The following is a 16135-nucleotide window of genomic DNA, read 5'->3' on the forward strand; positions in this document are numbered from 1 at the left end:
TGCAACCCGTGGACGGATTCGTATTATCCAATCCGCCGATTCTGCAACCCGTGGACGGATTCGTATTATCCAATCCGCCGATTCTGCAACTTGTGGACGGATTCATATTATCCAATCCGCCGATTCTGCAACCCGTGGACGGATTCGTATTATCCAATCCGCCGATTCTGCAACCCGGGGACGGATTCGTATTATCCAATGCGCCGATTCTGCAAATTCTTAAGAATCCGCCAACAGATTGCTGAATCCGCGGATTGAATTCTACAAATCGTCTACGGGTTGTTTCCAATGGCGGTTTTTGACGAATCCATGCGGATTGAAACCACCCAAATCAGTTTGCAGATTTTACACCGCAAAACGGATTTTGGGGGTAACATCAATGAAAATCCGGGAAACGGATTTGGGCCGATTCGCCCGTGTCTAATGACAGCTCACTAACTTTACAAAGCGTAGGTAGAATTCAAATGCATACTAAAGCTCAGATAAAACTCTAGATTGTAAGCTTTGCAGGGCGTTATTTCCGCGTGTCATGTAATGTGCAAGTGCAAGGTTCGCTCTCTCTCATATATATATATATGAGACAAGTGAAATGAATACACAGATCCATGTGCACTGAATGCTGCCACCTCTCAGGCAGTGAAGGGTTACACCACACCCAGTGATTGAAGATAGGATGATTTCAAGTCTAAATAATAAAGATGTTATATTGTCTATATACATATATGTTCAGCATGTAACTAGTTAACATAAGTCATATAGAATTAAGTTAGAAATTATATTGGAAAATGATTAACCTCCTCTGCAAAGATAAGAAGATAAATCAATATGAAGACAGGAAGGTGCAGAAATGTTTATGTGACTTACAAATCTATCTTGTTTTATTAATTTCCATTTTGTATGAAATTTGGTATGTTTCATTTCTGCTGAGTTGAATAACAGAGTCATGAGTTTGGAATCAACGGTTAGTTAAATAGTTAGTTACAGTACTTAGTAAAACAATGCAATAGAGATCGGTCTTAAAAAATTAGGAACACAGTTAATCCCACTGTAGTTACATAGTGACAGAACAATAGTGTTTTGTAAATCAAAGAAAATACAGTATTGCTAAATGAAGATACAGGGGCCTATGCAGAGAGCAGCGAATTTTAAAATTGGCGAATTTATTAAAAAGTAGCTTTTTTGGAGAGTTTTAATCTCCATATGCAGAAAAGTGCGAATTCTGCTATGTTTAACATGGATGCGTGTGGCGAGTTTAAATTGGCGAGATGCGCGCTTCAGAAATGTGTTAAAACAAATTCGCGCCTTTTTTTCCCCCTTTGCAATGGCCGCGAGCGGCAGTTTTTTTTGGCGAGGCAAAACGGAGACAATCGCGCCATTTTATTGGCGCGAACAGCCGCTAGATGCCGTTCGCGCCTCTCTGCATACGGATATTTTTAAAACTGGCGAGATTGAGGTTCTCGCCAGCCGCGAGGCGAGTTTTACAAATAGAAAAGAAAAATTGGCGCGTTTTTCGGAACTCGCCATTTTCTGCTGCTTTCTGCGCGATTTTCTCCAAAAAATGGCGAATTTCGAAATAGCGCTGCTCTCTGCATAGGCCCCACAGTGTTCTAATGTTGACGATTGACTAAGAACATTTTGGCTGACAGTAAGAAAAACAGGTGATTGCTAGGTTAGAGGTTGTTTAAAGGAAATGTATACAAATTGTATCTGGATGTGTAGAATTCAGAATCATTTAACACCACCAAGCTAAGAACAACCAAGCTAAGGATTCTCCACTCTATAACTAAATGCTTTATGTCTGAAAACCTGATGTAACTGACTGAAATTATGCTGTAAAAGATATTTTCTATTTTGTCTCTCAATATATTGAGAAAAGAACCGGACCGTGGGGACTATTTGATATATATTGACTAAGTGGGATATTTATTTGGACCCATCTAATGAAACAAATCTTCATTTAGCGAGCCAACCAGCCCTGTGTCTCGTACACTTCCAGAGGGGGGAAAGCAGAAGCCCCCACGGAAGAACTGTGAGAGGGTGCAACGTATGGCACGGAAGACTCTCCATGTAAACCTCCAGACCTTGATGTACGTGTACGGACACATTTGACCACAGACGTATACCGGGGAGGCACCAGTTGATTTAAGACACTTTCTTGAAGTAGATGAGTTTGTAAGAAGGGTCTAAAGGATTTCTTATAAGCAAGTAACTTATCGGTGGCCACCGAGACCAAAGCGATCAAGGAGAGACACTCCGTGTCAGGTGCAGTGCATGTTAAACACTCACAAGGAGGGGATCGCACAAGTTGATGAAAGGATAGCATGGACGGATATATTTAAAGGATAGCGTGGACGGATATATTTAAGTCAATCGGGATTTTCCCAACACCCGTGCCTATTGTAGATAGAAAACATCTATTGAAAGCTTACGTGAGTAACCCTGGTTACATTGTCTTGGCTATGGATTTTACCCAAGGACAGGCTAATAAAAGGACTATTCCCCTCACACCCCCTGAGAAGATCGGATGTGTGGATGTGTGGAATGCTCTCGAGAAGCATGAGTGCATTTAAGGAAATAGATGACAATTCTATATGCCGGAGAACCTGATGTAACTGTCTGAGATGAGGCTGTAAGAGATGTGTTCTATTTGTCTCTGAATATATTGAGAAAAGAACTGGACCATCGACTATCTGATATCTATTGAAAGGTGGGACATTTATTTGCACCCATCTAACGAAGCAAATCTCCGGTGACTATTTGACGGATGTATTTACTCACCCAGGTAATTGGGGCTCCGTGTCAGCTCTGTCACGTTGATCCTTGTAGCTCCTTTGGGAATCTCCATGATTTTGTGGTAGCCGATAGGGACGTTGGTCTCGTTGAAGGTCCCGGTGATTAGCCGGCAGGAGGAGTTGTTCCCACCACACACCCCGCAGGTGTCCAGAGTGCTGTTAGATCCTAGAATCCCATCACATCCCGGGCTCTGTGGAGGGAAGAAATCAGACTGTAGAGAGGAGGCACCAGGCTGTAGAGAATCAACTGTGACTATATTGACACTATATAGTAATGAAACACGGCAGTCCCTTTCCGCAGGTCAAGTATCGGTCCCTACTGCTATATTATAACCCATCCGCAGCTAGTAAGGCTGCAATGTGTTGCAAATCAAATGTAATTCATCTTGAGGTTTGCTGTAGTTGACTGAGCCACTACTTGAGCCACCTGTGCTGAAGCAGGGATATCCTTACAACGAGACCTGTTGGTGGCTCTTGAGAACTGAAGTTGCCCACCTCTGGACTATGGTATGACGTCTTCTGGTTTCTTCGGGTTACTTCATCTCACGTATCTGAATAATGTGTCCAGGACTACAGCACTCCACATAACCAATGCAGAAATGTCGAAACTCTAAAGAGATGTTCCCTCCCATAAACATGAAATCAATGGGACTACAGCTATTTAGCAGAGCAGCACAGACCAACATAGGGCAACTTAGTGACCACTTCAATTGCTTTAAAAAAAAAAAACGCCTGCCTGGAAAGTGAAGTTCACATACATTGATTTTCAGAACTGTGGTAACTGCGAAAATATTGTAGATGTGACTGGTTACACAAAGATCAGCGGATTTCTACTTGCACTCGTTTTAGAAGTGTCTTTCATCCCAGAGGTTACATGTGAGACGCTATAGCTATGTTTTAATGTCCTATTTGTGCATCAGATGTTCCGCCATATCGTTTGTTCACATTTCGCGACTGAGAATGTTACGAATGTTACCGTCCCAACAGAAGGACCCAATATGGCAGCGGTGGCCAGCTCCAATCCTCAAGGGCCACCACGAGGTCAGGTTTCCAGGATATCCCTGCTTCAGCACAGGTGGCCTAGTCTAAGATTGAGCCACCTGTGCTGAAGCAGGGATATTCTGAAAACCTGACCTGATGTCCCTTGAGGACTGTGGTTGGCCACCCCCCGCCTTACAGCGTCACAGTTTATATGTATTACATCACCTTGACTGCCTGTGGTTATGTATTATAACCCCTCCGACAACAATGGGGTGGATGTCCCTAAATGTTTTGGAGGAATGTCGCTTTAGAAAACACAAGGGTACCAGTGGTTTCATAGGCAGAAAGGAAATGGTGATGTGGATTCTCTCCAGGCTGGGTTATACTGACCCAGGTGTTGAGATGATGATGGGGAGGTCCATCACATCTGAGATCAGACGTTTTCTTGTGTTTACAGATCTCGTTCCAGCCCAGATCACTGCTGCCAGATATCTGCTTTCTCAGCCAGTAGGGTGCAGCAGGAGATACGGAAATAACTCAGAACGGGGCGTACGGAGCCTGTTCCATGTGGTGGCCAGGTCATGTTGGGTAAGCACCGCCGGCCGATGCTTTCCGACTACTTATTATTATGTTTTTTTTTGTAAAGTGCCAACATATTCCACAGCGTGGTACAATGGGGGGGAACAGATTGATGTAACACAAAATGACATACCAAATAAGGACGAGCAAGTGCAAACAGATACAGAGAGGTAATGAGGTCCCTGCTGGGGAGAGCTTACAAGCCAAGCTAGAGGGAGTTAGGCTACGGCCCCGGTAACTCCGCTGCAACGCGCGCCCGCGAGATTGGCGGCTCGTGCAGCCGATTCCCTGGTCTGCAGCTCACTGCAGGAAGAGAGACCGGGGGGGGGGGGGGGCGTGGCGGGGGAGTGACGGGGGCGCGGCCATGACGTCACCCGGCAGGTTTGCCCTTATTGGCTGAACCGCCGGGGGGCGTGCCGTATCGCTCGTTGCGAGTCCTGCTCTCAATTCTATTGAGAGCAGGAGCAACTCTCGCCCCAGCGCTGCAGCCCCCCCTCGCAGCGGGCCCGGAGCCATTGAGGGGAGGGCTCTCGTCCGTGCAGCGGGCAGCGGGGTCAAGGCCTAAGGGACAATGTTGGAACAAAGGGCTGCTCATTGTGGGATGCAGTATGCCTCAGGACGGGGTATGGTTCAGCCACACCGTTGATCCCATTAAGGTTTGGGGGGTGCTAGCGTGGAGTTTGGTCCAGTCGCATCGCTGGTCCCAATGGGGTTGGGGAGTTGGATGTTAGGTGTATGCCAGATTGGCTTCCTTTAAAAAGGTGAGATTTCAGGGAGTTTAAAAACACCTGAAAGCTGGGGGAAGAGACTGGTGGTGCGAGTGGTAGAGAGTTCCAGAGAGAGGGGGAAGCACGGGAGAAGCATTGCAGGCTGGAGTGAGAGGAGGTGATAAGGCAGGGGGGGAGGCGGATGTCGTGGGCAGAAAGTAAGGGGGGTTTAGGGATATATTTGGGGATGTGGGCCGAGATGTAAGGGGGGCAGCGTCATTGAGACCTTTGTAAGTCAGAACTAAGGTTACTAGTTGGGCTCCTCTTCATTTTCTTCTTCATGCTCCATATAAGGCTGCGGCCACGCTAGCGCTAAGCGCGGTGCTTGCCGAGTTTAGTTTTGGCAATTTAAATTGTCCCGTCCCTGCTCACGCAGTGCGGCACGCACGCTCTCCCAAGCTTGCCGCTTGGGGAGACAAAAAAAAGTGAGTTTGAAGCGCACTCAACAAGCCCCCAATGCACCCCCCCCACCCCCCTCAAACCCCCGGCGCTCTTGCAAAATAGCCAGGACACCCGGCGCTCATGCTTGGAGAGCTGGCGACGTCACCGCTCTCAAGCATGAGCGCAGTCAGCGCCAGCGGGGCCAAAGCCTAAAGCAGCAGTGCGGTGCTCCCCAAATTCAACCCTTGAGTGCCAGCAACAGGCACAGCAAACGTCCAACTCCCTTTTATATTTGAAGTCTAACGTTAATGCTGTTCCCCTGTGACTTCCCATACACCCTTCAAACATCAATACAAAACCCTACTGTGAAATACTTATTTCAGCTCGAGAGCAGAGGTTATCTGCCAGGGGTAGCCAACTCCAGTCCTCAAGGGCCACCAACAGGTCAGGTTTTAAGGATATCCATGCTTCAGCACAGGTGGCTCAATCAGTGGCTCAGTCAAAGACTGTGCTGAAAGTGGTACTGATTGCACCACCTGTGCTGAAGTTGAGTCTGATTGCGCCACCTGTGCTGAAGCAGGGATGTCCTTCAAGCCTGACCTGTTGGTGGCCCTTGAGGACTGGTGTTGGCCACCCCTGTTATATGCTATGCTTGTGAGTTACTGATATAAATTCTATTTTTTGAGAATTATTAAAGATACTTGGCCCCATATAAAGCATAATATTTGTTTTCTAATTCTATTTCAGAGAACACCTGCATCACATTACCCGGTGTCTAGTCTCCCCCACCAAAAACCCTCCCTCCAGCCTTGTAATCTCCGTTACCGAGCACTGTGCATTGTTATTGCTTGTGTGGGTTCTCAGATGTGCAGTTTGCCGGCACCGGGCCGCAGTGCAGCGCTTGTGAGTCTTGTTAGTACATGCCCCGGACCTATATGTCTTGCAGAAGTTTTCCGTTCCAGACCAATTCTCTGGAATGAGTTTATAGAAAGAACCTTGTTAAGGAAAAGCAGACTTGCTGACTCCTGGCATTGAGATAGCCCGTAGCCCATTCCTAATGGCACTGGTGTCTGGCAGCAGTCAGTGAGACAGAGGGTCTCAGAGCCAGGATTTGGGCCCCTTCATGATGTAGAACAAAAGGCAGTGTGTTAATACACTGGTTTATCAGGGCTTTGGCACATGCCCACTCTGTTCTCATCATTAGGTTGCAGGGAAACGATCAGTTTGTGCATGTATTATGTGAGTTGTGACATACACAGTTAATGCTACAGTATATAAAGATCAAGGCTCTGGGGTTGATTACAATCAGGAAATCAATTGTATGGGTCACTCAGGCGATATTTCCTGGTGTCAACTTGGCAACCACTTCCAGAATATCATATCCACCCATCACCGTCTTCTGTGTATAGAACTGTATTCCAGTCTCAAAGTTGAAGTTTAATGCAATGGCTACATTCTTTTAGATCAGGGCTGGCCAACTCCAGTAGCCAAGGGTCACCAACAGGCCAGGTATGAGGGATATCCCTGCTTCAGCACATGTGGCTCAATCAGTGGCTCAGTCAACTGAGCCACTGATTGAGCCACCTGTGCTGAAGCAGGGATATCCTAAAGACCTAACCTGTTGGTGGCCCCTGAAGACTGAAGTTGGCCAGCCCTGATTTAGATATTTAACCCTTTGGTTAGATAGGTCTGAAAAACTGTGTCTAGCTCCCCAGGCTGCAAAAGGGTTAAGAAATGTTGCCTTGTAAACCTCAAAACGGCAATGCACAACGTGGCAAAAGATTAGTTTTCATGGCCAACATAACAAGACAGTTTAATCTCCCCAAAAATGAAAGTAGCTGAGCTGGTGATCTGCTGGGAGTATTTTAAATTTGATCAAAGGAAAAGTAGTTCATTTGGGTCTGGAATGCATTAGAAATAAGACTGTTGTCCTTAATAATAATTATTGTTGTTCTCTCTTGTATAGCACTGATGCTGTACAGAGACTTTTTGCAGGCACAAATCTGTGCCCCATATATCGTATAGTCTATGTTTTTGGTGCCTGAGGCACAGGGAGATACAGTGATTTGCCCAAGGTCACAAGGAGCCGGCACCGGGAATCTGAACCAGGCTTCAAACTCTGTGTTGTTGTTTTCAGAGTCAGTGTCTTACACCCTGAGCTACTCCTTAACCCAGGGGGGTGCTCACTTCCCAAGCTCTCTCAGCTGCTGGGAACGCGTGTGAGCGAAGTGCAGGCTCCAGTCTTGTGATGTGCAGCCAGGGGGACTGGTCCCTCTCCAGCAACAATGTTACTGCGCTGAAAAACAATAGGATGTCACAGAGAGGTCAAATCACCCGTTCACCTGCTCTGCTTCAGCACAGGTGGCTCAATCAGAGGTTCAGTCTTTGACCTGTGTTGAAGCAGGGACTGATTGATCCACCTGTGCTGAAGCTGGGTTATCCGGAAAACCTGGCCTGTTGGGGTGGATTGAGGACTGGAGTTGAGCACCCCTTCACTTAACCCATTTGATTCCAGAAGCGTCTACAACGCATTGCTGAGCAGGTGAACGGATGACCTCTCTGTGACATCCTATTGTTTTTCAGCGCAGGAACATTGTTGCTGGAGAGGGACCAGTCCCCCTGGCTGCACATCACAAGACTGGAGCCTGCACTTCGCTCACACGCGTTCCCAGCAGCTGAGAGAGCCTGAGAATGTCTTGCTTTGGATGTCTGTATTGTGGTTATGGATCAGCCTGACTGCCTTCCCAACACTTTCACAGCTTCAACCTCCTCACAAAAGCATTAAGCAGCCACAATGTGCACTTAAAACCATGGCTGTCAGGCACTAAAGCAGCAGTCCCAAGCTGCCGTTTTTTTATTTCCCCCCCCCCTTTATTGTGTGCATCAATACAACCCACATGATGCCAAGTCACTGATCGATCTGTTGTCCTGTGATCGATCAGTGAAGATTAGGCCGGGGGTTCACTAAATGTCTGTCAGTGCAGCAGAAGAGGACCAAAGATGCAATGTTTTGTGGGGAAGATCATGTGACCAGGCAGTCGCCAGGGTGCACTGCTGGAGAGAGAGCAGGGCTCAAAAAGATGTGTGCCAGAGACTGTTTCAGAAGAGGAAGGGGATGTGACTTTGTAAATGGTTACTATAGAAACAAAAAATGCTTGTTACATTATAATACTGTACATAAAAAAATTCACATTTCATTGAGTTATTATTTTTATAAAAATGCTGCAAGTATTTTCTCATAGTACAGAACTGATTTGTTTTTTTTTAAATCACACATAGGATATTACTTGGTGTGCAGCTTTGAGTTGCAATATCTTGCAGGCAGTAAACTGGTAAAATAATCACCAACTGCTACCATATTCACCCCCAGAGAAAAGATCCTACAGAAGCAATAACCAGTAATGTACCCAACACCCAGCTCCCATCACTGTGTTTCAATCTCACATGTCCTTCTCAGCCAATGGTATAAAGCAGGGGAGCGCAAACTTTTCCTGCTGCGCCGCCCTGGCTGGCCTGCTCCGGATTCGAGCCCCCCCCTTCCTACCTGCAGCCGCGTCAGATGATGCACCGGGGTCACGTGACGTCAGGTCACGTGACCCATGTGGTCATTTGACGCCTGTGACGTCACATCACATGACCCCTGTCTTGTTGCAGAGGCCTCACGCAATCCCCCGGCATTTAATTTAAATGCCTGGGGGAAGAGTGCGGGACCTCTGCAACCGCCCGCGCCCCCCCCCAGACAAATATCCAGCCCCCCCTAGCTATTCATTTAATTTGAATTTCGGGGGGGTAGAGGGGCAGTAGGACAACGGCCCACCCAAAAATTTGTGCCCATTTATTGGCCGGCCTTAAAAAAAGGTTGGACACCCCTAGTCTATTGTATCATTGGTAAATTATAAGCACGGAGCTCAGGAATACAATCAGGTTACACGCATTAACGCAATACAGGTGCGTACTAAATCCGCACAGTGCGGACACAGGTAACACATTTCAGTGTTAAAATCTGGTGTATTATACAGATATATTTATATATAGGGGGATGGTTTTTTTGATTGCAGTACAGGTGGTCCTCGCTTTTCCGACAAAATGCGTCTCACAAACCCGCGTCAGAGACGAGACATCGGATGCGCAAAAAAACGCGGCAGATAGTGAGTTTTTAGACTGCATTATGCGCCGTCGGAAACCGCATCCGTCGGAAAGCGAAATATCGTAAAGCGAGGACTGCCTGTACTCGTATTGATATGTTTCTTGATTTTATGCGGTGTTTGGCTAGATTATAAGGCGACTAGATAATGCTTTCAGGTTCATTTTATTCTGCGTAGAACGGTGTGTATTGGAGTTTAACACAGGGGTGGGAAACTCCAGTCGTCAAGGGCCACCAATCTTCCACTGAGCCACTGATTGAGCCAACTGTGCTGAAGCGGGGATATTCAGGGTCTGTCCAAAGAAAGGAAAGGTGCAGAAGTTTGAAGGGATCACCCAGTAGGGCCATTCCTTAAACCAGGGGTTCTCAACTCCAGTCCTCAAGACCCCCCAACAGGTAAGGTTTTCAGGATATCCCAGCCTCAGCACAGGTGGCTCAATCAGTGGCTCAGTCAAAGACCTGTGCTGAAGCAGGTAGCCACTGATTGAGCCACCTGTGCTGAAGCTGCGATATCCTTAACACCTGACCAGTTGGTGGCCCTCGAGGACTGGAGTTGCCCGCCCCTGGTCTAACACCCTGAACTGAGTCGTGTCTTGTCCATATAACAAGCAGATTTCCAATATTGCCTTTTTATGCGTTTAAAACAAAATGTTTTCCTGGCTGCTTTTTCTCAGAGCCAAAAGTGATTCTGCATTTTCTCCGCCGAAGACGTCTGCAACGCATTGCGTTTATTACGAGGAGACCGTGGCGCGTGTACTGCAGGGGTTAAATGGAACATGCCCCATAAAAGCATCATCGCTTCCCATCATTAGCAGTTTTTATACTTGAACAATTTGTGCCAATTACACCCAGCGCCTCGCCTCTGCCTCCCTGCCCCTCAGCGCTGATCGTTGAATGTGTTGTAGGTGATTGGATACAGCCCTGGCGGCCCCGGGGGACACCTTTTTGTAAGCTCTCTGAAATGCAAGCATGGAGCGTGCAAGACATCTGTCTGCAGCCCTCTCTCCTCTCCAGAGGCGGCGAAGTTCCTGTTGTGGTTACAGCCGGGTGGTGGTGGTGGTTACGAGGCAGAGATTAAGAACGTGAGAAGCTGGGGAATTAATGCAGTCACTTTACAGCACCGTGTCCCTCCTTTCTCCGAGCGCTGACATGTGCTGTACATTTTGGAAACGCTGCATAAAATATAGCAAGTGGCAAACTCGGCAGCCAAACGAATGACTTCTATCTGAATTTAAAGCTGCAGACCAAGCAATATCCTATATGAGTGCTTTTTTTTTTTTAAACGACTCAGTTCTGTACCGTGAGGAAATACTTGTAGCATTTTTTTTAAACAACTCTGAATGACATTTTTAATGTATTATAACAGGGGTGCGCAAACTTCTTGAGCTGCGCCCCCCTGCCCGGGAGCCGCAGCGTTGGTGCCCCCCTCTCCAATGACTCGGCGTCAAATGACGTCGTGGGTCATGTGATCCCGCCACATCATTTGACGCGCGTTGCTGAAGACCCGGCAGAGAGCAGGTAAGTGAGTTACAGAGGCCTCACGCCTCGCTCGGCATTTAATTTAAATGCTGTGGGGAAGAGCGCGGGGCCTCTGTAACTGCCGCGCCCCCTAGAAATTCACCCACCCACCCTGGGGGGCGCGCCCCCCAGTTTGCACACCGCTGTATTATAATGTAACAACCATTTTTTTATTTCTATAGCAACCATTTACAAAGTCACATCCCCTTCCTCTTCTGAAACAGGCTCTGGCACACCCATTTTTGAGCCCTGCCCTCTCTCTAGCAGTGCACCAATTGTATCTAGTGACTGCCTGGTCACATGATCTTCCCCACAGAGCTTTGCATCTTTGGTCCTCTTCAGCTGCACTGACAGCCATTTAGTGAACCCCACGAGCAGAATCTTCGTCGATCGATAACCGGTGAACGGATCGATTGGCAACTTAGCTAATTACTTATCATTGTGTGGATTGTATTCATGCACATATTAAAGAGAAAACCAAAATGTAAAAAAAAAACCAGCAGCTTGGACTGCGGCTTTAAAACCCCCTCAACGTACAATCAATACGGGGAAGATAGATTCTTCAGTGAGGGTAATACATTTCGCCCGGGACTTGCATGTTGTTATGTAAAGGAAAACATAAGTAAAACTTTATGCGGCACATTGAGCATGCAACGTGCATGCAAACTACGGCAAAGTGCCACACATCATGCAGAATGCTTCATAAGCCCCTATGATGAGGCATTGTAACCATTAACACTGCATTACTTTCCATTCAATTAATTCAAATGAATGTCTTATCTGCTCCACATATTGGATCGGTAAGATTCTGTAACTATTCTCTTAGCACATGACCCCCGTTATAGACGCAGTGCCCGGATATGTGCAGCTGTAGCACATGCTACAAATATATGTATACTGTGAACAATACAGAATGTATCTGCTCCACCTATCACATGGTGTGATAATGTATAAGAGACACTGGGGCCTATTCTATAAGCCTTCATAACCCACTTATCGAGGCCTTTTCGCCCAAAATGCCTACGGCTATTCTGTAAGCCTCGGTAAGTGGGTGATAAAGGCATAAATCGCCCTTTTTTTCAGCCCTCCAAAACAGATCGCCGGGTGAGTGGCGATAAGCCACTTATCGGCAGGTTCTGAAACTCGTGCAATTCTAGTAGCCTTGATTTAGTTTATCGAGGCTAATCAAGGCTCTAGAATGGCGAGTTTCTCCCAAAATCCTCATGCCAGGAAAAGTTGGTGTGAGGCTGGGGAGAAGCTGCTGAGAGACGGCGAGAGAGGGACTTAGAAATAAAATGCTTTGGATTGATTGATGCCGGGAGTCTCCGGAGCTGATACCCAGTAATATCAGCACCGGAGACCCCCGGCATGAATCCCATGCAATGAAAATGCATTTACAGGCAACTTCATTACTTTCACCCATCCTCCCTACACACAATAAACATTCAAAAACACAACAAGCCTACTACTGTACCCACCCACCTCCTCTACCCCCAACAACCCCCCCAATATATACAGTACAGTAATGGGCTCATTTGCTCATCCCAAATAAAACATTAGCCAGCCAGCATACATAAAGTAAATAAAACTTTCTACTTACCCCTGCCATCATGAAGGGCATCCTCATCAGCATACTGCAGGTCCATGTCCTCTGTTGCCAGCAAGAGTACACAAAAAATACAATCTAGTGGCACTTAACCCTTAATCACCTTAGCGATTAATAACCACTATAGTAATTAAGGGGTTAACCTACCATCCCCCGCTACCCACCCTGGAGGCCTAACCACCCACCCCAGACCACTCTACCCACCCTCTACCCATTGATTGGCACAGTGGTATATCATAACCATATAATATGGGCATGATAAGCCACTATAGCAGTCAATAGTCAACCTAATACAAATCATTAAGGCCAAAAATACACAATAATAAAATAAATACACAAGCACCTAAACACCCCAAACAATAAAATAATTAAAAAGCCTAATAGTTCACACGAATAAAAATGATCTATCACCAAAACAGTAAAATAATAAAAAATGTTATTCCAAAACATAACAATTAAATAAAATAAACACCTATCCAACCAATTCAAGAAATAAAACCACTAGACAACAAATCAATTAAATAAATAAAACCACTAGCCAACAAATCAATTAAATAAATAAAACCACTAGCCAACAAAACAATTAATTAATTTAAACCGTTAACCAATCCTAAAATGCACTAAAAACAAGCTATTCAAAACAATTTAATCCTAACAATAAAATGAAACAGTTGTTGGTGGTAGAGGAGGCGGGTAGTAGGGTTGTTGGTGGTAGAGGAGGTGGGTAGTAGGGTTGTTGGGGGTAGGAGGTGGGTAGTAGGGTTGTTGGTGGTAGAGGAGGTGGGTAGTAGGGTTGTTGGTGGTAGAGGAGGTGGGTAGTAGGGTTGTTGGTGGTAGAGGAGGTGGGTAGTAGGGTTGTTGGTGGTAGAGGAGGTGGGTAGTAGGGTTGTTGGTGGTAGAGGAGGTGGGTAGTAGGGTTGTTGGTGGTAGAGGAGGTGGGTAGTAGGGTTGTTGGTGGTAGAGGAGGTGGGTAGTAGGGTTGTTCTGTATATTTTTTATTTCTTGGGGGTAGATTGGGTGAAGGGGTAGTAGCCCCAAGGGTGGGAGTTTAGGCCTTCCGGGGGGTAGCGGGACTGGTTAACCCTTTCATTACAATAGTGGTTCCCACTGCTATGGTAGTGAAGGGGTTAACTCCTCCCACATCCTTCCAGGCAGACCTAAGCACACACCTTGGGTCTACTACCCCTTCATCCACCCCTTCTGCCACAAGAAACTGGCTATTGGGGTGTAACCCCTTCATTGCCTTAGTGGCTAGCCCGCTTCAGCACAGGTGGCTCAATCAGTGGCTTTGACTGAGCCACTGATTGAGCCACCTGTGCGGAAGAAGGGATATCCTAAAAATCTGACCTGTTGGGGGGATCTTGCGGATCTTGAGGACTGGAGTTGAGCACCCCTGGTTTAAGGAATGGTCCTACTGGGGGATCCCTTCAAACTTCTCCACTTTTCCTTCTGTGTAACAGACCCTGAGGTGCCTGGATAGCCATTTAACTTTAAAAAATAGTGGCAACTCTCCCTAAAATGTGTGCAGTTAGGCAATGCTCCACCTTCCTTGGAGCATGGTAATGCAGGGGTGCGCAAACTGGGGGGTGCGGGATTGTCAGCGGGGGGTTTACAGAGGCACTGCGCGCTTCCCGAAGGCACTTAAATGAAATGTCGGGGAAGCGGCGAAGGGCTCTGTAAACTGCACTTACCTTGGCTCAGACGGCTTCTGGAGACGCGTCGCCATGGCAACGTGACGTCATGACGCCGGAGCAGAGGTAAGGGGTCGGGGGGGCGCGCGGAGAGGGGGACAGCCGGCAGGGGGGCACAGGGGGAAAAAATATTGCGCTCCCCTGTGTAATGCACTCTTCCAAGTGAATAGAATTTAATGTATCAAACTGTGCAATACTTGTTTCTCACTATTTAATAGGCTGAGGAAGAGAAAACAAGTCCTGCAGAGGGGGGGAGGGGGGGAGTGAGAGAGCACACAGGCAATGATAAAACAAGGAATACTGGAATACCTTACAATGTGTACATTTATATTAACCCCTTAACTGGCATTACTGCAACGCTGGCATTTAATATAGTTGGGGATGTCTGTTATTTTTTAGATTGCCAATGCAATGTTTTTATCTTGTTCTTTTAGAGTTGCACTTAAGTTAAACCCGAACACCATGTCCTGTGTATGCTGTATATCTTCACCTGGCTCTGTAATATGCTGTCGGTTTTAATAATCTATTGGAAGAGAGAAACTCCAAGGTAAGGGGGCATACAGTTGTATTCCTAGAGGGACTCATAAGGTCAGCGTTAGGTGGAAATAAGCTGGTAGCTTCCTGAGCCATATAATTTAACTGGTAAAGGCAGCATACTCCCTGCCTATAAACAGAAGGGGAATCTGGGGGCCATATGTCAAGTCCTAATCGACCGCAGCTGTCAACCTGCGGTTTGGAGGAAGCAAAGGCTGCTGGGAGATGCTTTGCGTTGATCAAAAAGGTGACAATACAAGCACAAGATGATTGACAGTAGCAGCCAATAAGCAAGCAGTGTCCCATGGGCTCGATGAATGCTTGATAACAGCTTGTCATTTACAAATAGAGATGAGTACACTTAACATTCTGTTCAGTTATTAATGGCTTGCTGCTATAAATGAGTTTACACAGGAGGGTAAAAATGGAATTTGAAAGGCTCAAGGGTGAGTGTGGAAATGTTATTATGTGGAGTGATGATGGCAGCGAATGCAATCTTCCAAGAGAAATGTAAACATACGTATGTCCTAAAAGTACTGTGCTAAAATGTATTATTCTGCATTGTAGAAGGTTTTGGGTTCTACACGTGTAAAATGTAGTTAAATAAAGGCCCAATGTTAAAAGAGCCATTTCCTGCCCAGAACAGAGGTCACCCCCAGAGCTTAACCTCACAATTCCTATCCTATCCTGAGACCCACCGCTTCCTGAGATTTTCATCACTTTCTGTGCTGGTAAAAATCAAAGATGGCCACTGTGGTCATCCAATAGGAAGCCGACATCTCAAGCTCTGATGACATTGCGGCTTTCTACTGGTCCATGGGAGTGAGGCTTGGATGGCCGCCATATTGATTTCCAAAACAACGGCAGATAGGTTCCCAGAGGATCATCAGAGTTAAAACTAGCTAAGATGCGCAAAACTGGGCGATTTTAGCATGCCTATTGATGCTTCTGCTCCTCATCCCCGCTTTAACTCCATTCTTTGGATTCTCTCGCCTACTCTTGTACCTCATCCTCTCCATTCTCACTGTCTTTTGGTGTCCTACGAGGTTCTGTTCTTGGGACCTCTGCTCTTATCGATCTATACCTCTTTTGGTTTCCAACATCATCTACTGTATGTGCAGATACCCAAATCTACCTGTCCT

The 16135-nt window shown here is 46.5% G+C and overlaps 1 protein-coding gene across 2 annotated transcripts in view; it reads right to left on the reverse strand.

Moving 5' to 3' along the window:
- The window catches only part of ADAMTSL4 (ADAMTS like 4), a 176249-nt gene that overhangs the window by 23138 nt on the left and 136976 nt on the right, over positions 1-16135 (reverse strand). For both annotated transcript variants that reach the window (XM_075607592.1, XM_075607593.1), the window contains exon 8: positions 2779-2983. In XM_075607592.1, coding sequence (XP_075463707.1) covers positions 2779-2983 — 205 coding nt within the window. The remainder of the gene's footprint in view (positions 1-2778; positions 2984-16135) is intronic.

This window comes from Ascaphus truei, chromosome 7, assembly GCF_040206685.1.
Source record: "Ascaphus truei isolate aAscTru1 chromosome 7, aAscTru1.hap1, whole genome shotgun sequence".
NCBI lineage: Eukaryota > Metazoa > Chordata > Amphibia > Anura > Ascaphidae > Ascaphus > Ascaphus truei.